The 17,832-nt window shown below is 42.4% G+C and overlaps 1 protein-coding gene across 2 annotated transcripts in view; it reads left to right on the top strand.

Annotated features, from left to right (window-relative positions):
* LOC126407973 (receptor-type tyrosine-protein phosphatase beta-like) overlaps positions 1 to 17,832 on the top strand; it is a 40,418-nt gene that overhangs the window by 15,175 nt on the left and 7,411 nt on the right. For both annotated transcript variants that reach the window (XM_050073306.1, XM_050073307.1), the window contains 20 exons: positions 1,133 to 1,444; positions 2,119 to 2,382; positions 2,474 to 2,737; positions 2,821 to 3,096; positions 3,262 to 3,528; positions 4,115 to 4,381; positions 6,246 to 6,509; positions 6,734 to 6,997; positions 7,145 to 7,408; positions 7,537 to 7,800; positions 7,890 to 8,159; positions 8,643 to 8,906; positions 9,099 to 9,365; positions 9,500 to 9,790; positions 10,815 to 11,093; positions 11,180 to 11,329; positions 13,004 to 13,274; positions 13,694 to 13,800; positions 15,020 to 15,125; positions 15,627 to 15,704. In XM_050073306.1, coding sequence (XP_049929263.1) covers positions 1,133 to 1,444; positions 2,119 to 2,382; positions 2,474 to 2,737; positions 2,821 to 3,096; positions 3,262 to 3,528; positions 4,115 to 4,381; positions 6,246 to 6,509; positions 6,734 to 6,997; positions 7,145 to 7,408; positions 7,537 to 7,800; positions 7,890 to 8,159; positions 8,643 to 8,906; positions 9,099 to 9,365; positions 9,500 to 9,790; positions 10,815 to 11,093; positions 11,180 to 11,329; positions 13,004 to 13,274; positions 13,694 to 13,800; positions 15,020 to 15,125; positions 15,627 to 15,704 — 4,789 coding nt within the window. The remainder of the gene's footprint in view (positions 1 to 1,132; positions 1,445 to 2,118; positions 2,383 to 2,473; positions 2,738 to 2,820; positions 3,097 to 3,261; positions 3,529 to 4,114; positions 4,382 to 6,245; positions 6,510 to 6,733; positions 6,998 to 7,144; positions 7,409 to 7,536; positions 7,801 to 7,889; positions 8,160 to 8,642; positions 8,907 to 9,098; positions 9,366 to 9,499; positions 9,791 to 10,814; positions 11,094 to 11,179; positions 11,330 to 13,003; positions 13,275 to 13,693; positions 13,801 to 15,019; positions 15,126 to 15,626; positions 15,705 to 17,832) is intronic.

The following is a 17,832-nucleotide window of genomic DNA, read 5'->3' as shown; positions in this document are numbered from 1 at the left end:
ATTATTAAGAACAGGTCACAGTTCAGTGTTGGGGGGGGGTCGTTCTCCTCATCCGGCCCCACCCTCTCTGTTTTTTTTTCTGTTTCCTGTCCAGCTCGATGAAAACGTCTCATTCTTTAAAACAATCTTATCGACCTTCAGCCATCTTCTGCTGCTGTTGGCCTTCAGCTGCGGGACAAACACAGGATACACACACACACACACACACACACACAGACACACAAGAACGGAGTTCAGTTTCAGTGTGACAACAACTTCAATGAAGTGTGAGATTTTACATAAGAGTTCATGTCACCTGTTTGTGCCCTGGATTATTAATTATCATTACATAATGATAGTGTGTGTGTGTGTGTGTGTGTGTGTGTGTGTAGTGAGATTTTCTGAGTGGATCAGTGTTTTTTCCTCATGAGTTCTCTTTCACCTCATGACCTTTAACATCCAAGTCAAGTAAAAGTGTTTCAGATAAATCACAGGATGCCTCTTTTTCTTGTTTTTGTTTTTTGTTTTATTTCTTTTTGTTTTTTGACAATTTTTTGAATCAGAAAAACATCCCCAGGGGGAAATATAGAGGTTTATAAGAAAGTAGAAATAAGAAGTATAAAAATAAGAATTATGTAAAAATATAAACATTTTTATAATAGTATGAAAAATTTGTAAAGATATAAAAATATGTGCATTATGCTGCAGTGTACTACTATATATATGTGTGAAAAAGAAATAATATATACAATATTAAGTGTGGTGTTGGTAAGAATACATTTTGGGATATTGAAAAGAATAACGCACAGTTAAATTATTGCACCGATTATTGGATAGTTAAGAATTAGAGAATTATTCTGCCTTTAATCCCTATTTGCAGGGATTAAATATGATGAATGAATTATGGAATTATAATTGCTGAAATGTGATTATCTAATATAATCTAAATAAATAATAATTTGACTGTAGCCCTGTGGTGTTTATATGGTGAGTTCAGGTGATGCACAGAGTGTGGGATTCCTTACTTTTTACATGTGTCACTCAGACTTCATGATGATCTTAGATGTGTATGAAATCTCTCTGTTGGTTTAAGATATTATAAAGATGGATCGATGACCTCTGTCCTCTGACCCTGTCCTCTGTCCTCACTCAGAGCCGGTCGGTCCAGCCTGGTTGGACGTCCAGCTGGACAAGCTTCAGCCTGAGTACAGAAGCCAGTCTGTGGTTCACAGAGGTGCTCCAGGTTTGCGGGTGTCCTGGTCTCGTTCTGCCGGTCATGTGGACTGGTATGATGTGACTCTGGCGGACTCCAGCTCCAGATCCACCCGCAGGACCAGAATCATGGATTCTGCAGCCCCCCAGTCTGGTTTCATCTCCCTGGTCCCTGGGACTCTGTACACCGTCAGCGTGGTGGCTACGGCCGGGAACAAGAGTGCTCCACCTGTTCAGAGGACAGCAGCTACAGGTGAGACACAGTCCTCACCACAGTACCCATCATGCTCCTCTCACACCTGAACACTGTCATTCATAGTGCCTCCACTTTGGTGATAGCTGCACCTGGAGGCATTAATGTTGCCTCGGTTGTCCGTCGGTCTGTATGTCCCGTTTTTGTAAATGCGATATCTCAAGAACACCTTGAGGGAATTTCTAAAGATTTGGCACCGACATCCACTGTGACTCAGCAGTGAACTGATTAGATATTGGTGCTCAAAGGTCAAAGGTCAGTGTGATCTTACAACTGTCTCACTCTTGTGAACGTGATATCTGAGGAGGTCTTGAGGGAGTTTGCTCAAATTTGGCACAAATCAAATAACAAAGTGATGACATTTCATATCCAATAGGTCAAAGGTCAGCTTCACTGTGACATATTAATGTTTTCTGGCCATTACTCAACGTCATGCAACACAATACATAACATCAACACTGTTACTCTTCAGATTGTATTTTTTTTTAATGTTTATGATTGTGTCAATCTACATTATAAATTAAAAAACGTATCTCTCCTCTGCATGTAGATCAGTTTTATTATCTTTTATTTTAATCACATGAACAGTTGTTGCTGTGTTCGAACATCTGCAGACACACAGACACATCCCTCTATGACTCATCATAAACTGTATTCCTGTCTCTGTCCTGCAGCTCCGTCCCCTGTCCGCAGCCTCCAGGTGGCGTCCTCGTCCGCAGACAGCCTCAGTGTCTCCTGGCAGGTCGGTCCGGGCAGAGCTGAGCAGTTCAGGGTTCTGCTGACAGATCAGGAAGCCGCTCTGTTGAAGAACGTCACTCTGCCAAACTCAGTGACCTCCGCTGAGCTGGACAGCCTGCAGCCAGGAACTCTGTACAACGTCACCGTGGTAACGGAGGCTGTCGGCCTGCAGAGCTCTGCCTCCATACAGGCTGTCACAGGTGGATATTAAGGGATGCAGAAGCAGCTTTGTAAGACATGAGATAGAATAAAGTTAAGTTTATAATCTGTATCTTTATTTAACCCTTTCAGTCCCAGCACTGGTCTCAGATCTGCGGCTGGACAACAATGGCAGCTCAGACAGTCTGCAGGCCTCCTGGCTGTCACCTGAAGGAGGTGTGGACACCTACCTGGTGACCCTGTCCGCTGTGGGGTGGACGCCACAGGAGCGCCTCCTGCCTGCCAACATCACTCAGGTGGTGTTTGAGGGTCTGACCCCCGGTCGCAGCTACCAGCTGTGTGTAAAGACCACGGCTGGAGGACGGAGCTCAGAGACCAGGACTAGTGGGAGGACAGGTACGTGTTCAGGATCAACATGAGCTGACAGGTGTATCAGTCTGTGGTCTGTGTTTTAATGACAGTTCCCCATCATGTGTTAGTCCCTCAGCCGGTGTCGTCTCTCTCCATGACGCCTCTGGGTAATGGCAGGACACTGATGCTCAGCTGGACGCCCCCCAGAGGAGACTGGGAGAACTACAGCGTCCTGCTGAGGAACGGCTCAGAGGTTCTGGTGAACCGGACCATCAGTAAACCTAGCAGACAGCACGCCTTCTCCACCTTCGGCCTCGGCCTGGTGCCGGGTCGACTCTACGGGGCAGAGGTCACGGTTCACAGTGGCAGTCTGAGTAACACGATGCGCTGCGAAGGACGACTGGGTCAGTTCACATCCTCACCTTCTGTCACTGTCATGTTAAGAGTGTGTTTGTCATAGAGTCTGACCGCCACATGTTTAGAACGTCAGAGAAAAAAAACATAAAGATTAAAAAAACAACAACAACAACAACATATTTAGTTTATTATTATTTGATTTGTCGCTGCAGCCCCTCGTCCCGTGCAGCAGCTGCTCGTCCGTCACACTGATGACACCACTCTGAGCGTCAAGTGGAGTCGACCAGTCGGTGAGTGGGACGACTTCACTGTAGTTGTCACAGAGGCGGACCCCGCCACCGTCGTGGCTCAGAGGATTCTCCCCTGGGACGCTAGAGACTGCACCTTTAACATCCTCACCTCAGGACGCCTGTACACCGTCACCGTGACAACCAACTCTGGCAATCTGACCAGCTCTGCCTCTGTGACCGCACGGACCAGTACGTCTGAGTTATTCACATTATATGTTTTTTTCTGCCATATCGTCCTGAGACCCTGTGTCCTCATCACATTTTGGGTTTACTTGACCTTATACTTCATTCTGCTTAACTTAGACCTGTTGTCCTCGTTCAGGGACAGTGGCATCTAGTGGTAGTAGGAGCTCAATACACTAATCCATGTAAAAACAAGATGGCAGCCATCTCTGCCAAGCCAGTCTGCAGCCGATCCCGACACAAAAGTGACAAGGTCCAAAACCTGATCACATTTTATGGTTGAAACTTGTTTATTTGTGATTAATAATGTTTGTAGTTTGATACGGCAACAAATTTGACCAATTTTAGCAAACAAGCTAAAAATGCTGTTAATTAGTAAGTGCTCGTTTGAGGACATTGGGACTTAATTACAGAATGACAATGTTTATTTTTTATGCTTATCGGGTCCTACTGATCCCAAATAACTAGGAGAAATTAAAAAACATACCAAACAAAGGTTTGAGTCTCAGGAGGATACGACAACACACCCCGTAAAATATTTACATGACGTCTCTTCTGTCAGTTCATTAAGTCTCTCTGTGGTTCCTGTCAGGTCCGGCTCAAGTCACCACGCTGCAGGTCTCTAACCTCGGCAGCACCGACAGCCTGCAGACGCAGTGGGAGCGAGCCTCCGGAGACCTGGACTCGTACCGTGTCCTGCTGGTCCATGACAGCAGTGTCATCAAGAACGAGAGCGTGGAGGCTGATGCCACCAGCATCACCTTCCACACTCTGAGACCCGGAGCTCTTTACAAGGTGGTGTTAACCACCATCAGAGCCGGACAGATCTCCAGACAGGCTGTGGCAGAGGGCCGCACCGGTAAGACTGAGGGGGACACATCTGGGGACAGCTGGGAGGACAACATACACCATACATTATTTACATCATATCATTTATCCCCAGATTAGACTCCTCAGGTTCTGTCTGCAGATTAAAAAGACATTGAGTTATTTATCTTTGTTGTTTGTTCAACACATTATCACAACAACACAATGACCTTGTGTTTAATGTTGATCTGAGACCCCCCCCCCCCCCCCCCATGTGTGTGTGTGTGTGTGTGTGTGTGTGTGTGTGTGTGTGTGTGTGTGTGTGAGAGTGCGTGCGTTTGTGTGTGTGTGTGCAGGATATTATTGAAAAGCAGGAATTTGTCTGGAATGTTCAGGAAGTGTCGACAGCAACACAAAAAAACCTGTGAAGGTCCATCAGTCAGAGACTTCCCGTCAGTCAGAGACTTCCCGTCCGTTAGAGACTTCCTGTTAGGACGAGGACGAGCTTCATTGTTAAATTACAAGACGAACGCTTAACATTTTACTGCTGGAAAATATTTTCTCAGTCATGGAGGACCTTTAAAGATGAAAGAAACCAAAATAAAATAAAATGTGAGGGCATGAGAGAGTTTTTATTAGACTGAAATGATTCATCCTAAAACTCTGTAGTAAACACTATTAAAATCAAACTGAGGATAAATTATATTTAGTTGAAGAGCAGGACCAACACTGGATATTAACATGTTGTGTGTGTGAGGGAACATTTTTAGATTCTGTGTGATTTACTCTTCAGAGGAATGTCATCTTTATCTCTGATGATTCACTGTCACTCTGTCTTCTTCTGCTTCTTCTTTTTCCATCTGTGATAATATAATAAAGACATACACTCATCTATACCTACAGGAAAAGAAGCAGGTCCAAAAAATAAAATTTCATCAAAAAATAATCAGTGGGATCAAAGAGATTTTTTGTATAAAGAAAAATTAAGAAGTTTTTAAACATTTTATTAAAAGAGGATGTTAATATTTATTTCTTGTTTTACTCTTCACTTCGAAAGAACAAATTCTTGATCTCTAAAGACATAGTTTAACATTTCGAGAACTGCACTTGTTTGACAGAGCCAGACTAGCTGTTTACCTCTAGTTCCTGTCTTTATGCTGAGCTAAGCTAGCTGTTTCCAGTCTTTATGCTACGCTAAGCTAGCTGGTTCCGTGTTTCCAATCTTCATGCTAAACTAGCTGTTTCCCCATTTCCAGTCTTTATGCTAACTTGAGCTAGCAGTTTCCCTGTTTCCAGTCTTTATGCTAAGCTAGGATAGCTGTTTTTTTTGTTCCCAGTCTTTATGCTAAGTTAGTTGTTTACCCGTTTCCAGTCTTCATGATAAGCTAGCTGTTCCCCTTTTTACATTCTTTTTGCTGAGCTGAGCTAGCAGTTTCCCTGTTTCGTGTCTTAATGCTAACCTAGCCGTTTCCCCCTGTTTTCAGTCTTTTTGCTAAGTTAAACTAACCAGTTGAGATGAAACATCTGACTCTAAAAGAACAAGAAGATTTACCTGTTCATGTTACTCAACGTTACTTTACTCTTGGTAGGCCTACCATAAATAAATAAATAAATGAACATGACTTTCATCAAAACCAGAATTAGTAACTTCTTCACAGAAAACGCAAAACCATAAAATACCATAAAGAACAGAGGAGGGAAAAGAAGGCTGCTCAGATATTTTACTTCAGAAAAAGTAGCGACACCACAGTGTAGAAATACTCTGGTACAAGTCCTGCCTTCATAGGTGAGACACTTCAGGTGTTTTTTTTTAAATAAAATATTGATTACCTTTCATCTGTGAACAAGATCCAGTTTTGAAATCTAAAATGTAAATAATAATAAACCTCTCTGTCTCCCCTCCTGTCTCCCCTCAGTCCCAGCTGCAGTGGGTGAGGTCACAGTCAGTAACAACGGTCGCATGGACTTCCTGAGTGTGTCGTGGCGTGCGGCTCCAGGTGACGTGGACAGTTACCTGGTGACGCTGAGTGACCACCAGAAGACACTTCACACTGTCTCCGTCTCTAAATCCAGTCCAGAGTGTGTGTTTAACTCTCTGGTGTCCGGACGTCTCTACAACATCTCCATCACCTCCCGCAGCGGCACCTACCTGAACCACACCTTCATCCAGGAGAGAACACGTATGTACATCACTTACTGTATCTGCTGACTGCAGGTCGGTCTGTGTACAGCTGCCACTGAGGGTCAAACTGACTTTAGAGACAACAGTGAACCAAACAGTAGTGTAGCTTTATATGAACATGTGGTGTTTCATTAACCCCGTGCTGGCTGGATGTGCACATGACACAACATTACAAACTTTATCGATTATTTAATGGTTTGCTTTAACTCCTTCCTCTCTCAGAGCCGTCGCAGGTCCAGAACCCGACAGCAACCCACTCCGCTCGGGACGACTACCTGAAGGTGTACTGGCGTCACGCTGCTGGAGACTTTGACTTCTACCAGGTGTTCATCAAACACAACAACATGTTCCTGCAAAACAAGACGGTTCTAAAGACGCAGAATGAGTGTGTGTTTACCGGCCTGGTGCCCGGCAGACTCTACACAGTGCTGGTGAGCACCTGGAGCGGGAAGTATGAAACCAGCGCCTCCACCCACGGCAGGACCTGTGAGTGACCTTTGACCCCTCTCATATATAACAACATGTAAAGTTATGATTTCCTGACCATGACATTGAAACCATTACTTTTTGAGTTCAGAAGCGAGGCAGTTGTCTGCAGACAGACTAACACTTCCTCTGCTGTCCGTCCTGCAGTCCCAGCAGCGGTCCGGTCCCTGGCTCTAGCTGGACAGGGTACCGAGGACCTGCGGGTGACGTGGTCCTCTCCTCCGGGTGACGTGGATCACTACGAGGTGCAGCTGCTGTTCAACGACATGAAGGTGTTTCCTCCAATCACTCTTGGCAGTGGTGTGGACGAATGTGTGCTGTCATCGCTCACACCTGGACGGCTCTACAAGATCCTGGTTTCCACCTTCAGCGGACCCAACCAGAAGGCCCAGTTCATCGAGGGCCGCACAGGTCAGATTAGGACGCAAGTGAAGGGGGACAAGATCTTTCTGGTGTTACAGTGTGTTACAGCTCTTTAATCGTACAGGTCATAACAGAACAGAAGCTGCTGTGGTCTAAAGCGTCTCTTCCCTCCTCAGTTCCCAGTAAAGTGAAGAACATCCACGTCAGTAACAGCGGAGACAGCAGCAGTCTGAAGGTGAGCTGGACTCCTGGTCAGGGCGATGTGGACGGATACTCGGTGTTCCTTTACCGACAGGACAGACAGCTGGATGTCCGGCCTGTCCTCAAACACCACAACGAGGTGATGTTTGGCTCCCTGCAGCCTGGACAGATGTACAGAGTGACGGTTCAGTCTGTGAGCGGAGAGCTGCTCAACAACAACACGGCCACAGGACGCACAGGTACGGCACTGTACTGCACTGCTCTTCACATATAATATGATATACTGATACTGTAACTGCTGTGTACTGAGTTGTGTACCTGTGTTCAGTTCCCTCTGCAGTGACGGGTCTCCAGGTGGAGGACCTCCACTCCACCTGCAGCCTGCAGGTGAGCTGGCAGGAAGCTCTGGGTGTGTCTGACGGATACGTCCTGCAGGTTCTGGATGAACGAGGAAGTCTGGTGACAAACTCCTCGCAGCCGTCTGGACACACCAGGTGCAGGTTCGACGGCCTCACCCCGGGCAAGAAGTATAGAGTCCTGGTTCAGACCACCAGCGGAGGGGTCCACAGCGTAGGGGTCAGTGCTGAGGCTCAGACACGTAAGACTTCCTGTTTCTTATTCAGAAGGTACAGGTGCTTTTCTAGATCAGTAGTGGAGTCGCTGTCAGCCAACAAAACAACAGCTGGAATATTTAAAGACAGGAAAGTGTAGTAATATTTCAGAAGTCAAATTTAAGTCAATTTTTCTTGAGAATAAATTTAGAATTTGTCACAAAAAGAGGTTGAAATATTTTGACAAATAAAAACTTTATATTTTAGGGAAAAAAAGGTAATTTATTAAGAAAAGAAGTTGCACTATTTCCAGAAAACAAAGGTAATAATATGAATAAATTATGGTTAATAAGCTGATCATGAATGAAGTCATAATTTTAATTGAAAATTTAATTTTAAGTCAAAAAAGCAATAATTTGTAGAGAAAATTAGTTTTTATATTTTGACAGATGATAATTAAGTGCTGATATTTCCATTAAAAGTTAAAGAACACGGTGATGGTTAAAACAGTCTCATGTCCTTCCTGTCAGGTCCTGCCGCCGTCACTGATCTCTCTGTCAAAGCCAACACCACCACCAGTCTGTCCTTCAGCTGGTCCCCACCTGACGGAGAGTTCGACCTTTATGAGATGTTCTTGTACAAGAGTGACAACGTGCTGCAGGAGAAACGGCGTGGACAGCCCAGCAGTCAGCAGTGCTCCTTCCAGGGTCTCAGACCTGGAGCTCCGTACAGGATGGTGGTGGTGACCCACAGCGGAGAGCAGAGCAACCAGTCAGCTGTCTGGGCCAGGACAGGTGAGAGGTTGTCTATTAAGACTGGAGGAACTTGTTATAGTTTTAATAATCTCCTTCTTTTTATTGTGCTTTTATTATTATGTTTATTATTATTATTTAGCTGAGACATTTGTAGCAGTATTTCCTCAGTTTGGACTTACAGGTTTATGAAGAGGCTGTAATTGAACCCTTTGCCCTGTATCTCGTCTTCAGTCCCTGCAGCTGTGGTGTCTCTGAAGGCTCACACTGGAAACCAGTCTGATGCTCTGCGGGTGAACTGGGATCATGGCGGTGGTGATTTGAGCGGATACCTGCTGTTTCTCTACAACCCTGACGGCTCTCAGCGGGCCGAAAAGAAGCTGGGCTCAGAGGTCACAGAGTTTGTCTTCTCAGGCCTGGTACCGGGTCGACTGTACCGGGCCGAGGTGCTGAGTGTCAGCGGAGAACTTACCAACAGAGCCAGCACACTGGGAAGGACTGGTGAGACGTCACAGCATGATGGTCCTGGAATATCATGGAATAGCATGGAAGTCTTAGACATGAAGTTAAGGTGTAGAGTCCCCTCCATCATCAGAGTTTCTATCTGATCTGTTCGTTCTTTCTCTCCTCCTCAGCTCCCAAACCTCCCACCTCCTTCCTGTTCGCGGGGATCACCAACACCTCCCTGGAGATCACCTGGAGCGGCCCCATCGACTCCGACTATGACGACTTTGACCTGCAGTGGAGCCCTCGGGACCGACTGTCCGTTATCAACCCATACCACAGCCGAACCTCTGGCAGCCGCATCCTGAGAGGGATGTTCCCCGGACGACTCTACACTTTCAGCCTCCGCAGTGTCAGCGGGGCCATGCAGCCCGGGGCCACACCCACCTATAGCACACCCATCTACAAAAGCATCCGGACCAGTAGGTGGCAGCACTTCAGTTTATAATGCTCTGTTTGTCTCTCTAAATTCAAGACGGCCTGAGAACATTAAAACAAATAAACAAACTGAAAATACAAAATATATTTAAATAATGTTAGTTGTTAATATTAGGATGTCTTCATCAGTCTGAACCATAGACTGTTTATAACGATGGATCTCCACTTACTCCCACTGTACAAAAATGAAGCCAAAATATCTCGAATACGGCTGCTGCCATCTTGTGCTGGTGATGTCATTTGCAGCCAGAGTCTGCACAGTAGTGGTCTGGTCCACGACATCAGGTTCCCACCAATAGACCCGTCCGACCTATCGCGAGCAGCACTACTAGCAGCGAACACACTAATGGCACACACAGCTGTTAATCATGATGTCAAATGCCCTTTTTATAGCATTAAATAACTTACAAAAACTAAACTAATAAGGAAAACAAACACTTGAACAAACATGAATGTGATAAGAACTATCTAAAATAACAGAAACCATATTTCGGGATTATTTATTTGATGTGTACTTTGAGGTTTTAGTTTGGCCCAGGTCCCATCCACTAACATGGAGGGGGTGGGGTTTATAACCTATACTGCAGCCAGCCACCAGGGGGCGATCCTGATGTTTTGGCTTCAGTTTTGGGGAACTGTGATATTGTCCATCTTTTTATACAGTGTATGGTCACCAGAGACCACCTTTTACCTTTCACAAGTCTGAAAAGACAAGTTCTCAAGTTGAAAAAAAATATTAAATTAAAAAGGGGAATCTAAAGAAAAAATTAACAAACAAAAGAAGGTAAAATGAGATATGTATACTGTATTTATAAACAAGGGAAAATAAAATAAAATGTGTGTTTCCTGTGTGTCAGTAATATCTTCTGTTGTATTGAATTATTTTCTTTTGTTTTTGTCTAATTATTTCTGGGCTCAGATAAATGAATAGATTTACCATAGAGTTCACAGAGTTTGGGTGTATTACTGCTGCATTGTGAGTATTTGTATTTATGTCTCTTGCTGTAGAGCCGGAGCGAGTCCACAGCCTCCACTGTCGTCCTCAGAGCTCCACCTCCATCTCCTGCTCCTGGGGGCCCCCTGAGGCTGACTACGACTCCTACACCATCGAGTGTCTCCACCAGGACTCCCAGGTGCTGGTCTACTCCAGACGCACCGGCAGAGACTCCACCTCCTACCTCATCACCCAGCTGGAGCCCCACAAACGCTACACCATCTCCGTTAAGGTGATCTCCAACCGGACGACCAGCGAGGAGGCTCAGTACAGCGTGGTCACCATGATCGACCGTAAGGACAATGTGACGTGTTCTCATATGTGACGACATAAAGGACACATTTATCTTCTGTGTTTGACATGTTAATGACTCCTTCAGGTCCTCCGGTGCCCCCCCTCAGTACCCGAGTCAGTGACAAGTCTGCTGTGGTCAGCAAGTCCTCCATCTTCTTCAGGTTTAACTGCAGCTGGTTCAGTGATGTGAACGGAGCCATCAAGTTCTTCACTGTGGTGGTGACGGAGTCTGAAGGTAGGATATGTACTACATATACATACTACACTATATGTGTATGCATATGCTGCAATATGCTATGCTATGCTATGGTATTTGTTACTATATTATACTGTACTATGCTATGCTATGCTACGTTATGTGTTACTATACTATACTGCACTATGCTATGCTATGCTACGTTATGTGTTACTATACTATACTGCACTATGCTATGCTATGCTATGCTATGCTACGTTATGTGTTACTATACTATACTGCATTATGCTATGCTATACATTACTATGGTACACTACACTATGCTATGCTATGCTATGCTATACTATGCTATGCTATGCTGTGCTATGCTATGTGTTACTACACTATACTGCACTATGCTATGCTATACATTACTATGCTACACTATGCTATGCTATACTATACTGTGCTATGCTGTGCTATGCTATGTGTTACTACACTATACTGCACTATGCTATGCTATAAATTACTATGCTACACTATGCTATGCTACATTATGTGTTACTATACTATACTGCATTATGCTATGCTATGCTATACATTACTATGCTACACTATGCTATGCTATGCTATGCTATACTATACTGTGCTATGCTACACTATGCTATGTGTTACTACACTATACTGCACTATGCTATGCTATACATTACTATGCTACACTATGCTATGCTATACTATACTTTGCTATGCTGTGCTATGCTATGTGTTACTACACTATACTGCACTATGCTATGCTATACATTACTGTGCTACACTATGCTATGCTATACTATACTGCACAATGATATGCTATTCTATGTTATGCTATGCTATGTGTTACTATACTGCACTATGCTATGCTATACCATACTGCACTATGCTATGCTATTCTATGCTATGCTATGTGTTACTATACTGCACTATGCTATGTGTTACTATACTATACTGCACTATGCTATGCTATGTGATGCAATACTATACTACTATACTATGCTATGCTATGCTATGCTATGCATTACTATACTATACTATACTGCACTATGCTATGCTATTCTATGCTATGCTATGTGTTACTATACTGCACTATGCTATGCTATGCTATGTGTTACTATACTATACTGCACTATGCTATACTATGTGATACAATACTATACTACTATACTATGCTATGCTATGCTATGCATTACTATACTATACTATACTGCACTATGCTATGCTATTCTATGCTATGCTATGTGTTACTATACTGCACTATGCTATGCTATGCTATGTGTTACTATACTATACTGTGCTGTGCTTTGCTATGCATTACTATAAATGTCAGTATGGCAGCTCTGACCATCCCATTTGTTTTTATTGTCTCTCTTGAATGACAAATGCTTTAGTGATGATTGTTTAAAAATGTATATGAATTTCAGCTGCCATGCTCTATGTTCAAATCCTTTCTTGGAAAAAAAATACCTAGCAGAGCATTGTTCCAGTGCGCTCCGGCAGCTCTTTAACCCTGCTCTGGCTCGTCAAGGACTAAATACAAACCCACTATTTTTAAATTTTCTATCGTGAGACTTTTTTTTTTTGTCTCAAAATTGCTAGTGTTAGTGTCAGTTTTTTTCCATGTTCTCTGGCTTCCTCCCAAAGTTTTCTTTGTAAACATGTGTTTGTGATTAAAATGTAGGTGTGTTTTGATATTTGCAGGTGCTGATGAAGAGCAGCCGGACCAGCAGCACCCTCTGCCCTCGTACCTGGAGTATAAATCCAACAGCTCCATTAAATCCTACCAGACCAGTTACTTCCCCAGTCGCTGCACCGAGGGCCCCGACAGCAGCTCTCACAGCTTTGACATCACTGTGGGGACGGGGATGGACTCACTGGGGGGCTCCTGTGAGCGCACAGACCTGGATCCAGAGACCAGCAGAGACCGAAACCATTTCTGTGACGGACCACTAAAACCTAAAACTGCCTACAGGTACTGAACACGTCACAGCAGACACTCAGCCAGTGATATTGAAACTCTTTCAAAAGGAAAATACAACAACGAGTATGGTAAATGTTACCATCACTGTATGACATCATCATCAACACAACACAAACAATATTTTTATTTGTTATATTTACTATATTTACAAACTGTATCCCATGTAAACATGTCAGAAGGTGTGAAAGCAGAAGTAAGATGTTTTGTTTTATTGTGTTTCAAGGTAAAAATCCACTTTTCTGCAAATTATTCATTTTCTCGGATGTTGGAAAATGAAGATCAGCACTGACAGAGATCCGGAATATCTCCACTACAAATGTTTCTGAATGTCATTCGTATCAAATAATAATTATATATTAATGAAATTATTATTAAGTGAAGGTTTGTGTGCCCTCTGTGTGTGTCTGCAGGCTCAGTGTTCGAGCGTTCACTCAGCTGTTTGATGAGGAGAATAAAGACTTCAGCACTCCACTGTACAGCGACACTTACCTGTCATTACCTGTGGTCACTGAGCCAGGTGAGACAAACATACACAGTCTAGAAAAAAAGAAAAGTGGTGAACACAGAAAGGAACACGTTTTTTCATCTGAAATTGTCCTAAGTCTAAAAATAAGTCTTAACTGTCAGAGCCTTGAGAGACGTTTGACCGAGAGTCAGTGAAGACAATGTGGCGGGACACAGCTGCGACAAGACAGAGGAAAGGCGTGCACAGGATCATTTCATGACTCAGACAGTTACTTTGAACAGGTCAGATAGTAATATTCAGGTGGACAATGATGAAAAGGAGGAGGATGTGGACCGCACAGAATGTAGACAGCTCCACCCCTTCATGCAGCTGTGGTGCCAAATGAAAGACAGGCAGGGAGTGGTGACAGTCAGATAGGTAGAGGAGAGAAGCAAAGGAGGAAATGTGTCTTTTCATTTTGTCACGTAGTGCAAATTTTCACAATGAAGAGACCAATAAAATGCATCTCAATCAGCGTACAAGGTTTCTGTGCATAACGACTTTTTTTGGATGACAGATTAAAAAAATATTTGAAACAATTTAAATATTTGAAACATTTGAAACAATTGAAGCATTTAAAACACCTTGAAAATTTTTAAGTGTTTCAAAAATTTCAAGTGTTTCAAATGTTTAAGTTGTTCTGAGTCAGAAAAAGAGACAAGTGGTGAACACAGTAAAGGAAATCAAAAAAACTCACTGATGAAGCAGGGAAAATAAAAGTCAAACAGACAAATATAATTATTTATGTTAGTTATTTAATATCGTTTCTTACAGGGACAAATATGATAAACTAAGACCACATATTACAGTATTTATAGCCTGAGTTAGTCTGTACTATGTGTCTCTGATGGACCTTTAAGATACACAAAACTAAAACACAAGCAAAGAGACAGCTAACCTTAGAACTCCAAGATGATTTCTCTTTCTCTTTACAAACAGTTTCCACTGTTTAAACTGATCCCAGTCATGATCCATGTTGAGTTCCACATGTTGATCCTGGATATTTATTAAAGGAACCCTCACAGTTCTCGAAGGATCCACCATGAGTCTGCTTATGTATTTATATTATTTGTAGATGAGCCTAATGTTGGCTAATTAGTTTCTTCTTCCTGAATGAGGAGGACAGTGACAGTTCTCTTCATGATAGAAACAGATGAAACTCTCATGTGGATTCAAGTTTGAGGAGAATTAAAGGCCTTTAAGTGACTGAACATGTTGTTTTCTCCCTCAGAGCCTCTGAGCGGTGTGATCGAAGGAATCAGTGCTGGCATGTTCCTCGTCCTCATGGTGGTGGGAGTCACCGCTCTGCTGGTCTGCAGACAAAAGGCTCGCAAAGTGTGAGTATCCGCAAATACACTGACTTCAACACAAACTCTCCTGCTGCCGTATTTACTGCTCACAGCACGAAGAATAAAATAATCCATCAGAGCAGTCCAAACATTTATTCAACACCTGCTCCATCTAACTGTCTGCACCTTCAGTCCAGCCACAGTCTATAGTGTTTCTAGCTGTCAGGTCTGTGCTGCCCTCTGCTGGACTGAAAACACAACACACCTCCTTGCTTTGTGTTGATTTCAATATAAGCTGTCACAATGTAAAACAATTTATCCAGTTATTAGGACACAAAGATCAAACTTGTTATATTGATTAAAGGTTGTGTCACCTGTTTGATGAAGGCTGGTCTGAGGCTCTGATTGTACGACAGTGCAGGTGTGTTCTTACTGTGTGAAGGTGCAGCAGGTGTGGAGCAGGTAAACTGGCTGCTCAACCTCCACCCTCACCTCCTCACCTGGATTAATAACAGGTAACAACACCTGTGTGATGCTGCTGTGTTTCAGGGTTCAGGAGAGAGCGACGGTCAGGATGAATGTGAGGAGAGAAAGATCAACATCAGGAGTCCACCTGGGAGTCAGAGGGTAATACTGCATATTACAATACATACTGTACGGTGGTACTAAAAGTGGGAAGACTACTCCACTTTACTTTCACAGTCATACTCACTCTAAAACTGCTAATCAAACTAACATTAGTAATAATATAAATCTAGTATTGTCACTAACATATGTTTTTAAATTACTGCTTATATGAAAAGTAATACTTTACTACTACACAAATACTGAGAGTTGGGCACATGGTAGGAGGCCCCGGGGCAGACCCAGAACTCACTGGAGGGATTACATATCTCATCTGGCCTGGGAACGCCTCAGGGTCCCTCAGGAGGAGCTGGAAAGTGTTGCTGGGGAGAGGGACGTCTGTAATACTTTGCTCAGCCTGCTGCCCCTTCGACCCGGTTTCGGATAAGCGGTTGAAATGGATGGATGGATGGATGGATGGATGGATGGATGGATAATACTGAGAGTATTAATGATACAAATCTAGTACTGTTACTAACATTTATTTATAAACTACTGCTAATACTAACAGTAATACTTAACTACTACAGTATTTATCATACAACTCTATACTGTTACTACTATATTTTTTACATTACTTCTAATACCAACAGTATTACTGTACCACTGCACTGATACTGAAAGTATTAATTAAACAAATCTAGCACTGTTACAAATATATATAGTGTTACTATACTAGTATTACTAATACTAACAGTGTTACCACTCTAGTACAGTTACTAGTATATATTTATAAACTTCTGCTAATACACACAGCAATGCTTTACTGCTACGCTAATACTGAAAGTATTAATAATACAACTCTAGTACTGTTACTATTTTATTTATTTATTTATTTATTTAGAGGACAGTGCACATTAATAACAATTGCTGTAAATGTGCCGGTGTTAGCCAAAGGATAATTTTCAACTGCAGTCCTCTGCATGATGTTAAAAAGACCTCAGGCCAATACTAATGTATTTGTAAACTTCTACTGACAGTAGTACTTTACTGCACTAATACTGAGAGTATTAATGATATAAATATAGTTCCGTTGCTTAGATATATTTATAAAGTATTAGTTTGAACAGTAATACTTTACTACCACACTAATACTTAAAGTATGTATAATCTAAAATCTAGTAATGTTATTAATATATATTTAATAGTAATACTAACAGCAATACTCCACTACTACATTAGTACTGAGAGAATAATATAAATTTAGTATTGTAAATTTATTTATAAACTATGAGCATTATTATTAATACTCTCAGTATTATTAAAGTTGTATTACTAATACTCTCAGTATTACTGTTAATGGTCATAGTTTAGTATTGTGACTTACATATATTTGGGGGGCGGCAGTAGCTCAGTCCATAGGGACTTGGGTTGGGAACCGGAGGGTCGCCTGTTCGAGTCCCCATCCGGACCAAAATATGGAGCGTGGACTGGTGGCTGGAGAGGTGCCAGTTCACCTCCTGGGCACTGCCAAGGTGCCCTTGAGCAAGGCACCGAACCCCCCAACCGCTCGGGGTGCCTGACCAAAGGGCAGCCCCCTCACTCTGAGATCTCTCCACTTTGTGCATGTATAGGTCCTGTTTGTGCATGTGTGTGTCTTTCAGACCTGTGTGTAATTGACAAGCAAGAGTGAAAACATTGAATTTCCCCTCAGGGGGATTAATAAAGTAAATTAACTTAAACTTAAACTTAAACTTAAACTATTTATAAACTATGAGCATTAACAGTAATACTGAGAGTATTAATAATACAACTTTAGTACTGTTACTAATGTATTTTTAAACTACTATTAACAGTAGTACTTTACTACTGCACTAATACTGAGAGTATTAATGATATAAATATAGTTCCGTTACTTGAATATATTTATAAACTATTAGTACTAACAGTAATACTTTACTACCACACTAATACTTAAAGTAAGTATAATACAACTCTAGTACTGTTACAAATATATTTTCGAACTATTACTAATACTAACAGTGATACCACTCTAGTACAGTTACTAGTATATATTTACTACTACTAATACAAATAGCAATGCTTCACTGCTACACTAATACTGAGAGTATTAATAATACAGAACTAGTCATGTTATTAATACATATTTATAAACTACTGCTAATACTAA

The sequence above is a fragment of the Epinephelus moara genome, chromosome 20 (assembly GCF_006386435.1).
Source record: "Epinephelus moara isolate mb chromosome 20, YSFRI_EMoa_1.0, whole genome shotgun sequence".
NCBI classification, from domain to species: Eukaryota; Metazoa; Chordata; class Actinopteri; order Perciformes; family Serranidae; genus Epinephelus; species Epinephelus moara.
This window is presented reverse-complemented; position numbering and strand designations above follow the sequence as displayed.